Genomic DNA, 19,444 nt, shown 5'->3' on the forward strand with positions numbered 1-19,444 from the left:
GGTGTTAGACCAATGAAGGAGGGGTAAACAAACTCACCTTTTATCCTGGTACCGTATCATCAGTAAGAACCAGAGCATGAATATATTTTTACTGTAAATATTTCAAATGGGAAGTGTGTGTGTGCAAGTGACCTGTGCAAATAAATCTGCAAATAGTGGAACCATGCAAGCAAAACACCAGCTTTGAAAAGTTTTTGCATATCCCAGCTAAGCTGAGGCCAGAGTGCAGGGTCAGCCATGATACAGTGCCCCTGGAGCAGGTAGGGTCAAGGGCCTTGCTCAAGGGCCCAACAGTGGCATCTTGGTGGTGTTGGGGCTTGAACCCCTGGGTCAGTAACCCAGAGCCTTAACTGCTGAGCCACCTGCCCCTACAGTCCCTTTAGGACTGATGTATGATGACACATTGTAAATATAATAAGCAATCATCAGTAATATTTACTTATAAGCTAAAGCATTATTTTTTAAATTTTTGAATTGAGTAAAAATCTAGAATTTACTTAATTTTTTCAAGTTTACGCTTAAACTAATTTATTCAACTAAAGATACTTAATCTTTTCAGCTATAACCACAAAATCCTTTTTTTGTGTGTGTGTGCGTGTTCTTCATCAGTATGATAATGCTGACGAACCTGTTTGTTGGGACTGATTTTTGGTCTCTCTCTTCCTGGTCTGGATGCAGGTCGCTTGGTCTTGTATCAGCTGAGAGATAATAGCACAGTCTGGATGGATGGCCTGCATCTGATGAACCACAGAATACAAGATGTTTACAGAAGTAGTTGGCACATACACTCAGTGAGCACTTTATTAGGAACACCTGTTCTCATACTTATTCATGTGATTATCTAATTAGCCAATCGTGTGGCAGCAGTACAATGCAGTTAATGTTCACATCAACCATCAGAATGGGGGAAAAAAATTGATCTCAGTGATTTTCCACCGTGGTATGATTGTTGGTGCCAGAAGGGCTGGTTTGAGTATTTCTGTAACTGTTGATCTCCTGGGATTTTCATGCACAACAGTCTCTAGACTTTACTCCAATTGGTGCCAAAAACAAAAAACATCCAGTGGGCAGCAGTTCTGTGGATGGAAACGCCTTGTTGATGGGATAAGTCAACGGAGAATGGCCAGACTGGTTCAAGCTGACAGAAAGGCTATGGTAACTCAGATAACCACTCTGTACAATTATAGTGAGCAGAAAAGCATCTCAGAATGCACAACAAATCGAACCTTGAGGCGGATGGGCTACAACAGCAGAAGACCACGTCGGACACTTTATTAGGACCATATTGCTCCTAATAAAGTGCTCAGTGAGTGTATAATGGTTATTACCAGAAGTTTAAAATAATACACTACATGTTGTGATTACGAGCAATAAAGAACGTAGTAATGATGCTGTGATTCAGAAACTTATTGTGACAAATGCATCCAACCTTCATAAACTGAAACACAGTTATAAACTACACCATGGGGTAAAAACTGAGACTGTTCCCAGTGAGAGATGAAATAATAAGTGTAAAAATCATATGGTTGTGAGAAAGTAAAAAATAAACTCTATTAAACATCCAATTTAAACATTTGAAGTCCTATCACTTTAATAGCTTCTATACATGTTACTTATTTATTTATTTTTATGACCCTGTTGTCAAAAAAAAAAAAAATAAATAAATCTTTAAATCATTCGGAACCAATAATAATAATAATAATAAGAAGAAGAATCTCAAGACCATACAGTATAAATGGAAATTCCTACTTCTTGATTGTTAATTGATTATCGAATATGTTCTTAAATGGCAAGTGAGTTTGCTCTTATGAGGAATTTGAGTTGACAGACTAAATAAATATAGTATAAGAAAAAAATTGAACATCAGTTCTCAAATACTTAAAAATTGTACAGAAATCTATAACATGGGTATATTATGTTTTTGTCTTGTTTTTGTTTTGTATTGGAACTCTACAGGCAAATTCCCTTTAGGATCCGTAGGTTCCAAATTATGTTAGAAATGCAAACAGGATTCCTTTAGGATTTTTTTGACAAGGGATTCTTTAGGCTTTAATATTATTACCATAATTGTTCTTAATTTATTCCGACAAATGTGCATTAATATCCCATAAAAACCTATTCATTAATTTCAAAATCACTTCTTGTATCAACCATATACTGCTAAACTGTGCAAGACATTCAAAACTATTTAGATTGTTTTTAATATAATCTATAATACTGAGCTTTATAAAATGTTCATTGTACAACATATGAAATATTGTATAAGATATTCCCGATTCAATACTTACAGCTCTCCAAAAAGTCGCAAATATGCACAGATGAAGAACACTCATATTATATCCAAAAGCAGCAACCATTATAGTCCAGGGTTTGATGACCCAAGAAACTGACCGCAAAGAGACACTGAATATCCCTGTGTATTCCTCAAACAGCGCGATTCAGACGGACTGAAGCACATTTTGATTCACTCTCTCTTTGGATGATGCGCTTTTGCGCGTCTTCATGACGCGGACGTGGAGCGCGCTATATGGATAGTAGAGACTCAGTTATGTCGTGGATTTGTGTTACACACTTTTTATTTTATTTTTTTATTTTTTTATGTAACCTAATTTCAGATCGAAAAGATAAGCAACTGTCCCAGAAGTTAAGAAATTGATTTTGCGTGATGTCTGCGTTTTCAGACAAAAGCATACAGGTACATGACGCACATGAATATTTAGTAAGAAAGCACATCTATTTTCAGGTTGTTAAATGGGGGCAGATGGTTCAGAGCTGAAGGGGTGAGGAAATGTCATCTGATAGATGTGAATAATTAAAAATATAGTTGGAAGAAACAATAAGCCATTCCTAAGTATTTTGTACTCTTAGCTACTTGCTGTACCATGTTTACAATGGTCTGTATTTTTACATTTTTAGTAGGCTAATTATATCAGTTTTAATGGTAAAATTTAGAGTAGCCTGATTGTTATTTACTGGACTGCTGGTAGTTAATTTAAAGAGGTATTTCTAATGGTCTTAACTTGCTATATATTAATATATTAACCCTTCAGTGTATGAGTGTTTCACCAAACATTATTACATTCTCGGGTCTTTAGTGACCCACCATCTATATCTATCAAAAATGGATCTACAAAATGCCCAGATAGTGTAACATATTCAAAGAAATTTCAAGACAATTTGAAAATAATAGAATACAAAATATTCTGATATATCTTGATGTTTTATTATTCAAATAGATAATACAGCAAACATAGAACACAATGAAATTGACATTTCATGAGACGCAACTGGCTGTCAAACACATATTGATCTACACATAACAAATAATCTACACGTGCTACATGTATTTTTTAGGCACTTTTTGAGTAAAAAAAAAATGCACAACTTGCATCATTTCCGTAGTTCACGCAAATGACAATAGCCAAATCATATTGTTCATGTGTTACACTTGCTATAGTTTACTTCCATGTTGCTTCTTCATCAAATATAAATGTCAGATGTCAGATAGGACAATCACTGACACATCAGGGCCATTTGTGTAAGAAATAGCTTGTATGATATATATTGTGGAATACTGATAATTCACCATTGTCACACAGAAAATCAGTGTGATATATTAGTCATTTGTATGAATATAGTACTCATTTCTCTTGTAATATGCAAATAAATATACAGTATATCCTGTGAAAGTAAACGTATATAGATATGAAATAATCATACAAATATTATTTATGGAAGCGCAGAAAGAACAAAATGACACTATTACATATCTATGTGCACTCAGTAACTTTTTGCTTGTGTCATATAGGACTTGCAGTGACACCTTGTGGCATGGATGCAGCATCATTCAAAATCATTTGTTTTCAGTCACAGATGCCATTGTAGAAATTCACTAAATAATGTCAGCCATGATTAATTTAATCCATGAGTGAAAGTGTCCAATAACTGAGTGGTATTTGACTGCTCATGTGATTCTAACATGGCAGCCCCCATGAGGGGACCCTCTCCATGTAGAATAAAACAGCAACTTTTATAAGGTCACTGATGTGACTGGATTATTAGTTTCATGTGAGTGCTCATGATTATATATATCTATATATTTAAAAATTTAAATTCATTTCTTTAGGAGTTAAACTTTTTAATGAGATAAAATTGACTGAGTGCACCTTTAATGACCCTATACACTTTTGGTAATCAAGCAGTTATAATATATTTACTGTTTTAACAATTTTTCAGTTTTTCTCCTTCTTTTTTAATTTATTATTTACACTATTTAGAAAAGAAACATTGAGGAATAGTAAAGAGATATGGGCATAACTCAAAAATAACTCATAACTCATAATTAAGGAAAAAGAATGAGGTGGGGTGGAATGAGGTCCTGGGTCACTAAAGACCCGAAGTATGCATTAAAGGAATAGTTCACCCAAAAATGAAAATTCTTTCATTATCACTTACCCTGATGCCATCCCAGATGTGTATGACTGTTTCTCTTCAGCAGAACACATATGAAGGTTTTTAGAAGATAGAGCTCTGTCAGGTCTTTATAATGGGAGAACACGGGTGCCAGCACTTTGACGGTCCAAAAGTCATCTTTAGGCAGCATATAAGTAATGCACATGTCTCCAGTCGATCAATGAATATCTTCTGAAGCGAATCAATAGGTTTATGTAAGAAACAAGCCGATAACTAAAATGTTTTTATCTTTAAATTGGCACTTCCATCCAAGTGTCTGATTCTGTTTGAAATGGCCGAACTCTCACATGACATTCGTTCTTCTGTTGTAAATAAGCGCCTCTTCCGAATTCTCTCATGAACGCTTACATCACGCTTCATGTCAGCTGTTGGCAGGAAGCACTTTTTGAAAGTTAATAATGTTTTAATTATCAATTTAGTTTTTTCACAAACATATCGATTTGCTTCAGAAGACACTCATTGATCGACTGGAGTCGTGTGGGTTACTTTTATGCTGCCTAAATGTGACTTTTGGACCGTCAAAGTGCTGGCACCCGTTTACATCCATTATAAGGACCTGACAGAGCTCTATATTCTAAAAATCTTCATATGTGTTCTGCTGAAGAAAGTAAGTCATTCACATCTGGGATGGCAGCAGCCTAAGTGAATAATGAGAGAATTTTCATTTTTGGGTGAACTATCCCTTTAAAGGGTTTAAGGCCAGAAATTCCACTCCACTTTATTTAGCACTGTATTGCTGTTATATGGATGACTCCAAGCAGACTTTATGGTCATTGGTTTTCCTTACATTAACTTCTGTTTGAACTGTACCTATTGGAGGAAGATGGTCTACTACATTGGTTCTCAACCCTGTTCCTGTAGATCCCACAACACTGCACATTTTATATATCTCCCTTTAATGGCACACCCAATTCAGGTCTTTGAGTCTCCACTAACAAGCTGATGAGTTGAAAGATGTGTGTTTGATTAGGGAGATATCCAAAATGTGTAGTGTTGGGGGACCTCCAGGAACAGGGTTGAGTATCAATGGTCTAGAACAGTGGTTCCCAACCCTGTTCTTAGAGCCTTCAGGAAGTCTCTGTGAGAGATTTCCTGGAGACCTGGGAGTCTCCCAGGTCTTGAAGTCTCCACGAACGAGCTGATGAATTTAATCAGGTGTGTTTGATCAGGTAGATATCCAAAATGTGTAGTGGTGGGGGTCCTCCAGGAATAAGGTTGAAAACCACTGGTCTACTACAATGGTTCTCAACCTTTTTGACTCCAAGTTCCCCCATTGTTGGAGAAAATATTCAAAGGCCCCCAATATAGGCTATTAGACATTTATATTATAAGATATATCTACTATAAGATATTTCCTTAAAACTTGTGATTCCAGAAATGTGTAGAACTGTATATTCTTCATAAAAAGCAAGCTAGCATTTTCAGTAAGTTGAATTATACTAATAATATAAAAATTATAATATATTATAATAATCTGTCATATTTTAAATAATTTTAAGAGATCTTGAGGCCTCCCTGTAAGTGTACTGAGGCCTCTTAGTGAGTCCTGAGCCCATCGTTGAGAACCTCCTCTATTAGACAAAGATCTCTCAGAGACAACCAGGATGGCCGAGTGGTTAAGGCGTTGGACTTAAGATCCAATGGACAAATGTCCGCGTGGGTTCGAACCCCACTCCTGGTAAGAGTCAAATCTTGATTTCAATCGAAATCTGAATGCGGTAACGTGCATGAAAATATCTGAATTGTAAAATCTGTCCTTATAAAAGGTCGAATCTTTGAAAGAATTTGACCCGACAGTACCGACTTCTGACAGAAAAAGTTTGGTATCAGCTCGAGCAACATGATATATAAATAGGCTATTCAAATGACTGTGACCTTCTAATGTTATTAAAATCATTTAAAGACATACTTAGTTCTCTAAGCATGATATCTGGATATCATGATATTTTCTGAAGTTGAGCTTTTCACTAAAATTAATAATAATATTTATTTATTTATTAATTAGGCTTATATGAATGTGCAGCTGTTACTGTTCTGGCACGAGAGCACGAGCAGGACGGAATGTTTGGTTGCAACTCAGCTGGAATGTGCCATGCATGTCCTGAGGGGTGTGCTACTCGCCAGTATCTAAACAATACTAAAATATACACATATTTGCATACTTTATTAGATTAGAATCATTACTTATGAACATATATGCAAGTTTAATGCTAAAATCGGGAAATCTGCATTGTGTCGTATCACAAGGACGGTAACATTTGAAAGGAATCCCCTCTGTCAAATATAAGTTCATGTTACCCGGCTCTGTCAGCACCTTTCTGTAAAAAGAGTCTAGCGGAGAAGTACAATCGAACCGCTTGTTACTTATCAAACTCTTCAAAAGTAAGTTAAACTTCAATTTTGATCAGCACGATAGTGGTAAACATGTGTCACTTTTATAGCGGCATTACTGGAGTGTTCCGCTGTTTGTGTCGCGCCACGTGGCTGCGTGTGAAACACGTTTAATCCACAGCGGAATTTAAACCTCCATTAATTTGAGCACACTCTATAAACGATTACGGTTTTTCGGTGTGAATAAAACAACTTGTTCATTATAAAGGCGTCTAAGTTGATGTACATCTGTTATAGTTGTGTTGCGTGAGTTTATATTCATAAGAAGCAAATCATACGGACAGCACATATGCAGTTTAGTTCGACAGTTTATGTTTCATGAGTTTATAAACAGGGCGAGTCACTTGAAGCATCTGTAACGGATCTGTATGTGTCATCTAATCCTGACATGCAGGTCTCTCCGGGTTTTAGTCTTTAGGTGCACTTCACGTTTATGATTCACAAAGTTGCTCCTTACTTTCTAAAGGAAGTATTTTAAAGAAAAAAAAAGGTTCCGTATTCGAAACAACTTAAACTCGATATTGTCGATTATCATAGTAGACAATTATTAGCCCCGGTCGTGTTTACAGTAGCCTAATGCAGTGTGCTTGCAATAGAAGTCTATGGGGCAAAGCATTTAGAACATTTTTATTTTTATTTATTTATTTATTTATTTATTTGGCTTGTATTAATTATCCAGTAAAAAAAAAAAAAAAATTTAAAAATTGAGCTGTGAAGTTGTCTAAGTTGTCCTTTTAATGTTGTGGGATTACTTTTCTAGACGAATGAATGTCTGGTTATGCACTACAGACGAAATAGATGAGAGCTGTAAAGATAAGTCTTTGTAAATAGTCTTTTCCTGGGTTTCTTGCGCATAATACATGAAAGTAAAAATTAACAATAATTTTGCAGTTTTATCATGGTAGTCTCATGTTAACATGCATAATATTCAGGTCTTGTGGCTTTATTCTACTTTGACAACTGTCTTATCTATTTTTATGTTTATTACAATGCAATGCATTGCCCCACTGAGTTGCAATTTATGTGCATTACTGAAATGTATTTATTTATTTTAACTATAGGCCGATGCCAATATTTTGCCACATACATTATTTTGTCATCAGACAACTTTGGAATTCTGCTTTAAAATGTACAAGATTTTTTTCCTTCACTCTTCTAACAAATAATTTCCATTGATGCATTGGATCTGTTGAACACACGAAAGGCCAAAAATTTAAAGAGTGCCACAATAAAAGATACACGGAAGATAAAAATAACTAAATATGATAACATGATAATCGAAATTGAAAAAAGGGATTATTTTGTACTACTAAACCATTTTTGCACTTCTGTTTTTACAGTTCAAAACATCAAAACTCACATTTTACATATATTTACATACAGTTGTGCTTAAAAGTTTGCATACCCTGGCAGAAATTGTGGCGTTGATTTTGAAAATATGACTGATCATGCAAAAAAAACTATTTTATTTAAGGATAGTGATCATATGAAGCCATTTATTAACACATAGTTGTTTGGCTCCTTTTTAAAATCATAATGATAACAGAAATCACCCAAATGGCCCTGATCAAAAGTTTACATGCCCTTGAATGTTTGGCACATAAGGTGACACACACAGGTTTAAATGGCAATTAAAGGTTAATTTCCCACACCTGTGGCTTTTTAAATTGCAATTAGTGTCTTTGTATAATAGTCAATGAGTTTGTTAGCTCTCACGTGGATGCACTGAGCAGGCTAGATACTGAGCCATGGGGAGCAGAAAAGAACTGTCAAAAGACCTGCTTAACTAGGTAAAGGAACTTTATAAAGATGGAAAAGGATATAAAAAGATATCCAAAGCCTTGAAAATGCCAGTCAGTACTGTTCAATCACTTAAGAAGTGGAAAATTCAGGGATCTCTTGATACCAAGCCAAGGTAAGGTAGACCAAGAAAGATTTCAGCCACAACTGCCAGAAGAATTGTTCGGGATACAAAGAAAACCCCACAGGTAACCTCAGGAGAAATACAGGCTGCTCTGGAAAAAGACGATGTGGTTGTTTCAAGGAGCACAATACTTGTTGACCCCTCTCCAAACATAACACTTATAGTTGTGACCATAAAGCTCTATTTTGGTCTCGTAACTCCAAATTACAGTGTGCAAGAAGCTGTGAGACGTGTCAAGGTGTTGTCGGGCATATTGTAACCGGGCTTTTTTGTGGCATTGGCTTCTTTCTGGCAACTCGACCATGCAGTTCATTTTTGTTCAAGTATCGTAGTATTGTGCTCCTTGAAACAACCACACAGTCTTTTTTCCAGAGCAGCCTGTATTTCTCGTGAGGTTACCTGTGGGTTTTTCTTTGAATCCTGAACAATTCTTCTGGCAGTTGTGGCCGAAATCTTTCTTGGTCTACCTGACCTTGGCTTGGTATCAAGATCCCTGAATTTTCCACTTCTTAATAAGTGATTGAACTGTACTGACTGGCATTTTCAAGGCTTTGGATATCTTTTTATATCCTTTTCCATCTTTATAAAGTTCCATTACCTTGTTACGCAGGTCTTTTGACAGTTCTTTTCTGCTCTCCATGGCTCAGTATCTAGCCTGCTCAGTGCATCCATGTGAGAGCTAACAAACTCATTGACTATTTATACACAGACACTAATTGCAATTTAAAAAGCCACAGGTGTGGGAAATTAACCTTTAATTGCCATTTAAACCTGTGTGTGTCACCGTGTGTGTGTGTGTGTAACAAGGCCAAACATTCAAGGGTATGTAAACTTTTGATCAGGGCCATTTGGGTGATTTCTGTTACCATTATGATTTAAAAAGGAGCCAAACAACTATGTGATGATTAATGGCTTCATATGATCACTATCCTTAAATAAAAGACTTTTTTTTTTTTGCATGATCATTTATATTTTCAAAATCAGTGCCAAAATTTCACAATTTCTGCCAGGGTATGCAAACTTTTGAGCACAACTGTATATACATGTATTTGATAGAACGTTACAAATTCATACTATGCATATGTTGGGCAATTCAATGGAAATGTCATCCACATCATGGAAATATAAGAAGTTTGAACCAAAGGAATAAACCCCTCTTTAAACTCTGTATTATAATTGTATAATGGATAATGCCGTCCAGTCCACTAGAGGGTGCCGCTTGCTCACACAGCAAAGCAGACTATATTTGAAAACGTCTCAGGTTACGTATGTAACCTCGGTTCCCTGAGATGAAGGGAACGAGACATTGCTATGGGGAAAGGTACTCCAGGACCTGGTTTAAACCCTTGTACAACAACGCTAATCTTCCGATTGGCAATGGTGTTTGAGGCCCGCCCCTTCCAGGCACAAACTTGGCCTATATAAGCGGGTGCTCAATCACCATTACTTCAGATTTTTCTGACTTGGGGACAGAGGGCATTACTTTTACCTAATTTGTCTGAGGAAGAAGTGCGGCCAGCTTTCGCAATGTCTCGTTCCCTTTATCTCAGGGAACCGAGGTTACATATGTAACCGGTGACGTTCCCTTTAGATTCAGTTCACTTCGACATTGCTATGGGGAACAGAATCCCATCCCGGCGCACTATGTGACGTTATACTCCCTGAAAAAAAATACTTAATCATAGATATGTGTAAAGAGCCACGGGCTCGCAGGCCAATAACTTGAATTATATATTTGAACTGTGTATATACATATGTAGGCTATATATGTGTATATATGAATAAATAATCCATGTGGAATTACCAGATGGAAATGAATATAATCTGGGGATTTTATAAGATACTCATAGTGTAATATTAACCGTTTCACAATCATAGTTGGGAAAAGTAGGTTTTATGTTTAAAAGGAGTGCTTGTGATTTTATAGAGCAGGTATTAAAACCAAGCTCTACATACAAATGACAACCTACACGTAACAGAGGGTTTTTGGCTTAATTTACTGGATATAAAGAGTGCTCTAAACAGAAAGGACTTGAGAGGAAATGAAACTTAAATCCAGGTTGTAAAACCTCGCAAACGTATTATATGATGACCATCCTGCTGCCAAACATATGTCCTGTAGGGACACATTGTTTGTCCATGCCCATGATGATGCCATGCCTCTAGTTGAATGTGCTTTAATCCGACAGGGCAATTTATGCCTTGCGACTCATATGTGAGGACGATCGCATCTACAATCCAGTGTGAGAGCCTTTGTTTGGAGACAGACATGCCTTTTGTGCGACCTCAATAACAAATAAAGAGCTAGTCCGACAGTTGAAACTGGCAGGTGCGTTCAAAATATGTGAGTAATGCCCACACATGGCATAACAAATGCATTGACCGTTCCTTGTCTGAAATAAAGGTGGGGGGTAGAAGGCTTTCAAACGGACCACCTGAGCCCTGAAGGGTACTGATAAAACCCTAGGCACGTAGCCTTTTCTAGGTTTAATCAGGGCTTTTGAAAGGTTTTGTCCGAACTCTGGAACCTGGGAGTGGTGGTAGATGACTAGCTTAATTTCACTGCACACATCTCATCAACTGCATGGTCTTGCAGAGTTCCGCTTTACACCATCAGGAATTCAGACCTTTCTTGTCTGAATTATGCTACAGAGCTCCTGGTCCAAGCTCTGGTCATTTCAAGACTGGACTACATCAATGCTCTGTTGGTTGGCCTTCTAGCTAACACAGTTAAGCCACTGCAGATGGTCCAGAATGCAGCAGCACATCTGGTCTTCAATCAGCCAAAAAGGGCTCATGTCACCCCACTCTTGATTTCACTCCACTGGCTACCTGTAGCTGCCTGCATCAAATTCAAGGTTTTGACTCTGGCTTTCAGGACAGCCAATGGAACCGCACCCTCTTACTTCAATTCACTTCTACAGGTCTATGCTCCAACTCGCTCACTGCGGTCTATAAATGAGCAACGCCTGGTGGTCCCATCACAAAGAGGCTCAAAGTCTATTTCACGATCATTCAGTTTCTCTGCTCCTCTGTGGTGGAATGAACTTCCAACCTCCACACGATCTGCTGTTACCTTCTCAACATTCAAGAACCAGCTGAAAGCACATCTGTTCCACGAGCACTTAACCAACCCACACTAATAGTACTTACCACTGCATTCAACATGCACTTAATGTCTCTTTCTTCTGTGCTAGCATCTTTACTAGTCCAGCCACTGTGAGAACTTGGCAGTCCTATACTGCAGATGTCATTAAACTTTGTATGACAAATTGCTTGCTGTGTGTCTCATATGTGTCGCTTTAGATAAAAGCGTCTGCTAAATGATTAAATGTAAATGTAACTCCAGATATGAGCTGTCAGTTGACAGTGCTTGCAAGTCACCCACCCATTTAAATGAGGCCAGAAATGTGGTCTTTAATGAAAGGATGCGTAGCTCAACAGATTCCAAAAGTTAGAACAGGGAGCTTGTAAGTGCTTTCAGCACTAAATTTAGGTCCCAAGTCGGCACCGTAGCGGGGTGAGGGGGGTTTAACCGCCTCGCTCCCTTAAGGAATTTAATGATTGGATTGTGTCTGATATATAGAGGAGCTCGCCTCTGGGGCATGAAACACAGAGATAGTCACTACATAGACCTTAAGCGTTGATGGGGTAAGACCAGTGTCTAATCGCCCTTGAAGAAATGTATTTCACCTATGGAGCAATTGATTGGGTCTTCGTTGCGCGAAGAGCACCAGTTTGCAAACACCTGCAATTTGAGCACATAGAGACGTCTCGTGGATGGCACTTTGGCCTGTAAAATGTTTAATACTGATTGGGTCAGTTCCAGCTGGTTCGATGTGCTCTGTTCAGGGGCGACATGTGTAGGTTCCACAGCTCTGGCTGGGGATGCAAAATCGTGCCTTGGGCTTGTGAAAGGAGGTCCCTCCTCAGTGGTCTTTCCCACAGGGGGACTGTTCAACAATTCTGTCATCTCCTGGAACCAGGATTGGTTGGGCCATTTCGGTGCAACTAACAGAAGCGTTTCCTTGTTTTCCCTGATTTTGCTGATTACAGAGTGAAGATGATGTATTGGGGGAAATGCATATTTGCCTTCGTTTGGGCCATGGCTTGCGTGGCTTTACCGCTGGCTCTGCGGCGGCTTTGGGCTCATGAGGGGCATTGGTGGCTCAGCGGTTAAGGCTTTGGGTTACTGATCAGAAGGTTGGGGGTTCAAGCCCCAGCACCGCCAAGATGCCACTGTTGGGCCCTTGAGTAAGGCCCTTGACCCTATCTGCTCCAGGGGCGCCATATCATGGCTGACCCTGCGCTCTGACCCCAGCTTAGCTGAAAAAAAGAATTTCACTGTATATGTGCAAATGTATAATGTGTGATAAATAAATAAAACTATAATTAATTAATTATAATTACACAGCCTTTTAAGATTTAGCAATCACGCAAGGCTATATTGTGATTTTCAATCTTATTTCAATCATGCAGCATTCATGAATATCATACCGATGTTTCATAAGTCAAAAGGCCTTTTCACACTGGAGGCGGTACGGTTATGCGAAGTGAATTGCTGACAAATGGCTCTTACATAGAAAGTGACAAATGTTCACAGTTAGCACATTTACACCTTTACAATAGGTGGCGTTAATTGACAAGCAATTACCTCAGTACGGAGCCTTTGACGGAGGAAGAACTACTTTAAAAGTTTGCAAAACAACTATGGAATCACAGTAGTAGCAAGCGGGATAAAAAAAGACTTCGACTTCAGCTTGTGGCAGCCTTGCTGATCCGTTCTCAAACTAAGTACCGCGAACCCATCGACCCTGAACAGCATTTGGCCATTTACGGTGAGTTTGTTTACATGTTTTATAGGCTTGTATGTGGGTCATACCTACAGTTCGGTGACATTTAAGTCCTTCATGCCAGTTATGGTATTTCTTTGTACAGTGCTTTCAGAAAGTATTCAGACCCCTTCATTTTTTCACATTTTATGTTGCAGCCTTATGCTAAAATGCTTTATTTTTTTCATGTCAAACTACACACCATACCCCATAATGACAGCAAAAACCAGATTTTTGAATTTGCAAATTTATTAAAAAGAAAAAATAGAAATCACAGTGACATAAGTATTCAGACCCTTAACACAGTACTTAGTTGAAGCACAATTGTCAGCGATTACAGCCTAAATCTTTTTGGGTATGATGCGACAAGCTTTGCACACCTGGATTTGGGGATTTTCTGCCTTTCTTCTCTGCAGATCCTCTCAAGCTCTGTCAGGTTTGATTGGACCGTTGGTGGACAGCCATTTTCAGGTCTCTTCAGAGATGTTCGATTGGGTTCAAGTCCGGGCTCTGGCTGGGTCCCTCAAGGACATTCGCAAAGTTGTCCATAAGCCACTCTTGCATTGTCTTGGCTCTGTGCTTAAGGTCATTGTCCTGTTTGAAGGTAAACATTCAGCCCAGTCTGAGGTCCTGAGCACTCTAGACCAGGTTTTCATTAACATCTCTGTATTTTGCTGCATTCAGCTTTTCTTCAACTCTGACCAGTCCCCCAGTCTCTGCTGTTGAAAAACACCCCCGCAGCATGATGCTACCACCACCATGCTTCACCGTTGGGATGGAATTGCGCAGGTTATGAGCGGTGCCTGGTTTCCTCCAGACATGAGGCTTGGAATTGAGGCCAAACAGTTCAATCTTCGTTTCATCAGACCAGAGAATCTTGTTTCTCACAATCTGAGAGTCCTTCAGGTGCTTTTTTTGCAAATTCCAAGCGGGCTGTCATGTGTCTTGCACTGAGGAGAGGCTTCTGTCTGGCCACTCTACCATGGCCCTTCTCCCCTATTGCTCAGTTTGGCCGGGTGGCCAGCTCTTGGAAGTGTCCTGGTTGTTCCAAACTTCTGTTTAAGAATTTAGGAGGCCTCTGTGCTCTTGGGAACCTTCAGTGCAGCTGACATTTTATTTTATAGCCTTCCCCAGATCTGTGCCTCGACACAATACTGTCTCTGAGCTCTGCAGTCAGTTCCTTTTGACCTCATGGGTTGGTTTTTAGTCTGCATTTTCAGCCATGAGACCTTATGTAGACAGGTGTGTGCCTTTCCAAATAATGTCCAATCAATTGAATTTGCCACAGGTGGACTCCGAACAAAGTGTAGAAACATCTCAAAGATGATCCAGACAAAGGGATGCACCTGAGCTAAATTTCAAGTGTCATAGCAAAGGGTCTGAATACTTATGTGATATTTCAGTTTTTTCTTTTTAATTTATCAAACATCTGGTTTTTGCTTTGTCATTAAGAGGTATGGAGTGTAGATTGATGTGAAAAAAATAAGGCTTAAGGATAAGGCTGCAACAAAACAAAATGTGAAAAAATGAAGGGGTCTGAATACTTTCTGAATGAACTGTATATTTTGTGTGCCCCTCGATTTGTCCACCCTGTTGTGTCATGATACTGTTACATTTAAATGATGATACATGTTATAAAATGACATAACACACAAAGGTGACATTAGCCATTCAGCAAAATTATGTTGGCTGCTTCGGCATTTAATGTTGGTGGTGAAAACAGCTTTCTGTACTTTAGCGTCACCAAATGCGCTGGCATTGGTAACTGCATCAGCATTTCTTCTGTGTAGGCATGGGTACGGCAACCTATATACGTGGCATAAGTTGTGTTTTAAAAATAGCCTATTGATGTCCCTCGCATATGCACGCAAAATTACCCCATGGTCTACTTCGTTTTATCCCTTCCATACCTCAGATCGGTAGCGACCCGGGACATCATTCCACCCCTTTTCCACCCCCTCAACTTCACAATGCCCCAATTCTTCAGTATTATTCAATCTATCTGTTATGGATAGTACAACGTTAAAATGCAATTGCAAAATATACATTCTTTTCTAACCATGTTTTTTTTTGTTTTACACAAATTGTATAGGGTCGCTAGAGACCCGAAATAGTGTAGTAGGTCTAATATATATTTGCACGTCCATAAATCATATTTCATCTCGTTAAATTGATATAAAATCACATTATTTCGTATCTATGTAAATTTACTATCATAACACATCTATTGGTTTGCATATTGCTCTGTTTTTTTGTTTTGTTTTTGTGCTTAAAGCTTATACTAATGAGTGCTCTTCCATTTAAAATTTTTAGCACAGCAACGGGAAATGTCACTTGTGTGTTACGGAAGTATTTCATAGCCATATATTTGTTCCTCATGGTGGCACTGTTGTTTCAGTGATTGACACTCTTGACACATGAATTCGATGTTGAAGCAAAAAAAAAATTATCATTAAAAAAAATGCCCCTTTCTTGGTTTTTAATTGATAAGAACAACTTTTCCCCACATAGATGATACATTTGGAATAAGTAGCCTATATTTTGTTTAAATTCAAGTCCTTATTATCAGAGAAACATTTATAAAAAAATATATATAATTTTAGTAATTTAGGCTAAGGGTTTTTGTTAAATTATTCAGTATCTTTATTAAAATAAAACATTCCAATTACTCAAAGAATTAGCTGTGTGGAGAACAGGGATGATTGGAACTTTCTGGGTTTTGCCCATTCAGAAAAAGTTTAGCCTATGGCTGTAAAAGTTTGCCTCAAACATCTTTGACATGTCATCTCTCTTTACCTGTATTAGTTACATTTTTAACTTAACCAAGTAAGATACAATTAAACTAGATCACGATGTTAAATTCATAACACCCATGCTGTGTAATTGTAACAGGGACTGTGATTACTGTAATAGTAAAAACAAAAAAAAAAAAAGCATTATAATTTGAGTAAAACACATCATCACTCTAGACAAATCCTCAGATTATGAGGCAACTTTATTTGTAACATTCACAACACATGTAAACAAAGCAAACAAAAGCATTCTTGTTATTCATTTTGTTAATTTATTTAAACTTAAAGCTCCAAAACAATGCATAGCAATGAAAAATATAACAGTAGATCGAAATCTCACATTTAATGTAATATTTTATGAAATATTTACAGTTATGGCAAGTGTATGCTAGGTTGTATGCAATAACAGTAACGGCTATTACATTCATGCAGACAGGAAGTTTGCGGACATTTGGTAAAATTGCTATTAAATCAGGCTTGAAAACTACACAAACTCAAATGTATCTTTTGAAGGAGAGATAATTGTTTAAAATGAAGTATGATTTGATTTACTATAGATAAAATTATGACCTTAAAAACAAAAATGACATAAGACATTTTTATATAAGACAACTAGTTTCGAATAGGTTTTTTTTTTTATTTTTTACATCGGTGTCTATTGTTAACGCAACTCTCCGTTATGTCTGGGGGGGGGCTAGAGATTTGAATTGCTTATGCAAAGTGCATGAAATGGGTGCGGTGTGCGCACTGTGCCTTAAGTTATTTTCAATGTTACATTTATTAAGCGTTACAATTATTCCTGGTCTCCCCACAGCAAATTCTTTTGGAGTAATTGGAATTTTTAATTTTGATAAAGATACTAAATAATACACAACCCTTTAAATTACTAAAATTATATTATCAGAGAAACATTTATCAAAAAATAAGGACTTGGAATTAACAAAATATACTTATTATTCCAAATGTATCGTCTATGTGTGGAAAATGAAAAAAGACCAAGACAGGAGCATTTTTTTAATGAAAGTAATTTTGTTGATAATTTCATTATTGTTTGCTTCAACATCGAATTCATGTGTCAATCAAGTCAATCACTGAAACAACAGTGACATCTTGAGGAACAAATATATGGATATGATATACACGCAAGGGACATTCCCCGTTGCGGCGCTGAAAATTGATATGGTAGAGTACTCATTTGTGTAAGCACTAAGCATGAAAAAAAAATAGAACAGTAAGCAAAACAATAGATATGATAAACTCACATAAATATGGATTAATGTGATTTATATCAAAATAATGTGATATGATTTATGGATGTACAAAAATATATTAGGCCTACTACTCTGTCTTGGGTCTCTAGCGACCCTATACAATATTTGTAAAACAAAATGTAGTTGGAAAAGAATGTTTATTTTGCAATTGCATTTTTACATTACATTTCATAACAGATAGATTGAGGAATACTGAAGAGTTGGGGTGGAATCAGGTCCCAGGTTGATCTGAGGTATGGAAGGGATAAAACAGGTCACAAATTCGGTGGATACTAAGAGATAGTATAATTGCAATCACAGTCCACTCCGCACTGTGGGTCACGCTGGGTTGCGTAGCTTCGTGCACTTTGAGAGATGTTGATAGCTGACAGCTAAATAAAACTAAGTAGACTAAGGGGTAATTTTGCGTGTAGATGCGAGGGACATCAATAGGCCATTTCTAAAATGCAACTTATGCCACGCGTATAGGTTGCCGTACCCATGCCTACACAGAAGAAATCTGGCACAGACCCCTGTCTAGACCCTGCCCTGACTAGTACGGTTTGTCACAGGCACTCCTTAGTCTGGATGTTTGATGAGAGAGAGAGATATGTATTTGCAATAAAATCTGAGCAGCCGATCAAACACTTTGAGAATCCGTACAACTGTAATAGCGGTGGACTTTTATTCTGTCGCACAGCATTGAGGAAGAACTGATGAGGGCACGGGTTTACCAATCAGTGGAAAGGGACATTTCATGCCCACCCACATGTGCAAATCAAATATTCAAGCTGTTTATCCATTTCCTACCCACGACTCAAAAAAATGAAAATCAAGCCGAATTCATGTTTTTTCGAAAAAACTGAAAAATGAATAAACACGTTGTTTTCTCGTTTCTCCTCCATTTCTTTTCAAATTGAAAGTTAAACAATCAAAATGTACATGGACCAAAAGGCCTAAAATCTGCTGGTTTCAAAGTGTTTTGGATGGTTTCCCTCCATATTGCCTGTAGGTTGTGTTGCTTTCACAACTGTCATGTCCGTTAATGGTTTTTCTGCATTAATGTGAGAACGGGAAAGTATTACATGTTCTTTGGAGTGCCAACCCTTCTTGTGGCTATAATTATTTCTGGTTTCTGAATTCAAATGCACAAACCAGAAATAATAAGTTTTTACAAAGTGTGTTACTAATAAACCATTGTTTTTTTTTATTTGGCTGTTTTCATGGTTATAACCGATATGCCAGTGGTCTTTATTTGATCAATAATTGGCTGATACATTTTTGCAGATGAGATACCCTAGTTGGTAGAGTAGAATTTATTTCTGTGGTAATCGACAGGATGGTATAAATGTTGGAGTACTGAACTGAGAACATTCTTTCAATTCTTTCTATATATTGTGACATATGGATCGCGGAAGTGGGGGTGCCGCCCAGGCGTTAATGCCATTTTTTTCTTGACAAAATTTGACGTATCAACAATAGCATTATCATCATTCAGGGAGCACGTGTGAGTCTTAGTTTTTTCCTGTGTGATAGGTTTATCTCTGTATGTGAAATGAAGCCTAATGGTCCGGTAAGTTAAAATTATCGGCTCCCCCTTGTTTTGATGTGTTGCGCAATCAATGTTGTGACATCTATGAATGCACCAGGATTAGGACTATTGTGTAAGGTCCCCCTCTCTGTCATACTAACCTGTTTAACAAAAATAAAAGTGCTAAACAGGTTAGTTCTTCCCTTACAAAAAGAACCATGGTGTTACCATGACTTTTTGGACACTAGTAT

At 37.6% G+C, this 19,444-nt stretch overlaps 2 protein-coding genes and 1 non-coding gene across 7 annotated transcripts in view; 2 read left to right on the forward strand and 1 right to left on the reverse strand.

Annotated features, from left to right (window-relative positions):
* Window positions 1-2,413, reverse strand: part of ghrhra (growth hormone releasing hormone receptor a) — a 21,201-nt gene extending 18,788 nt beyond the window's left edge. Inside the window, exons 1-2 of the mRNA XM_051701718.1 lie at window positions 2,289-2,413; window positions 629-737 (exon numbers count right to left, since the gene is read on the reverse strand). Coding sequence (XP_051557678.1) covers window positions 629-737; window positions 2,289-2,357 — 178 coding nt within the window. The 5' untranslated portion in view covers window positions 2,358-2,413. The remainder of the gene's footprint in view (window positions 1-628; window positions 738-2,288) is intronic.
* A 3,658-nt stretch (window positions 2,414-6,071) lies between these two features.
* On the forward strand, window positions 6,072-6,154 carry trnal-uaa (transfer RNA leucine (anticodon UAA)). Its single transcript has one exon. It is a non-coding gene; the product is annotated as a tRNA-Leu (tRNA).
* A 570-nt stretch (window positions 6,155-6,724) lies between these two features.
* LOC127443157 (elongation factor 1-delta-like) overlaps window positions 6,725-19,444 on the forward strand; it is a 33,691-nt gene continuing 20,971 nt past the window's right edge. For 2 of the 5 annotated variants that reach the window (XM_051701711.1, XM_051701714.1), the window contains exon 1: window positions 6,775-6,855. The gene's annotated coding sequence lies outside the window, so the exon portion shown is untranslated. Of the gene's footprint in view, window positions 6,856-13,417; window positions 13,627-19,444 lie in introns of all 5 variants that reach the window. The other 3 variants (XM_051701717.1, XM_051701715.1, XM_051701716.1) reach the window with 3 other exon arrangements.

The sequence above is a fragment of the Myxocyprinus asiaticus genome, chromosome 6, assembly GCF_019703515.2.
Source record: "Myxocyprinus asiaticus isolate MX2 ecotype Aquarium Trade chromosome 6, UBuf_Myxa_2, whole genome shotgun sequence".
Classification (NCBI taxonomy): Eukaryota; Metazoa; Chordata; class Actinopteri; order Cypriniformes; family Catostomidae; genus Myxocyprinus; species Myxocyprinus asiaticus.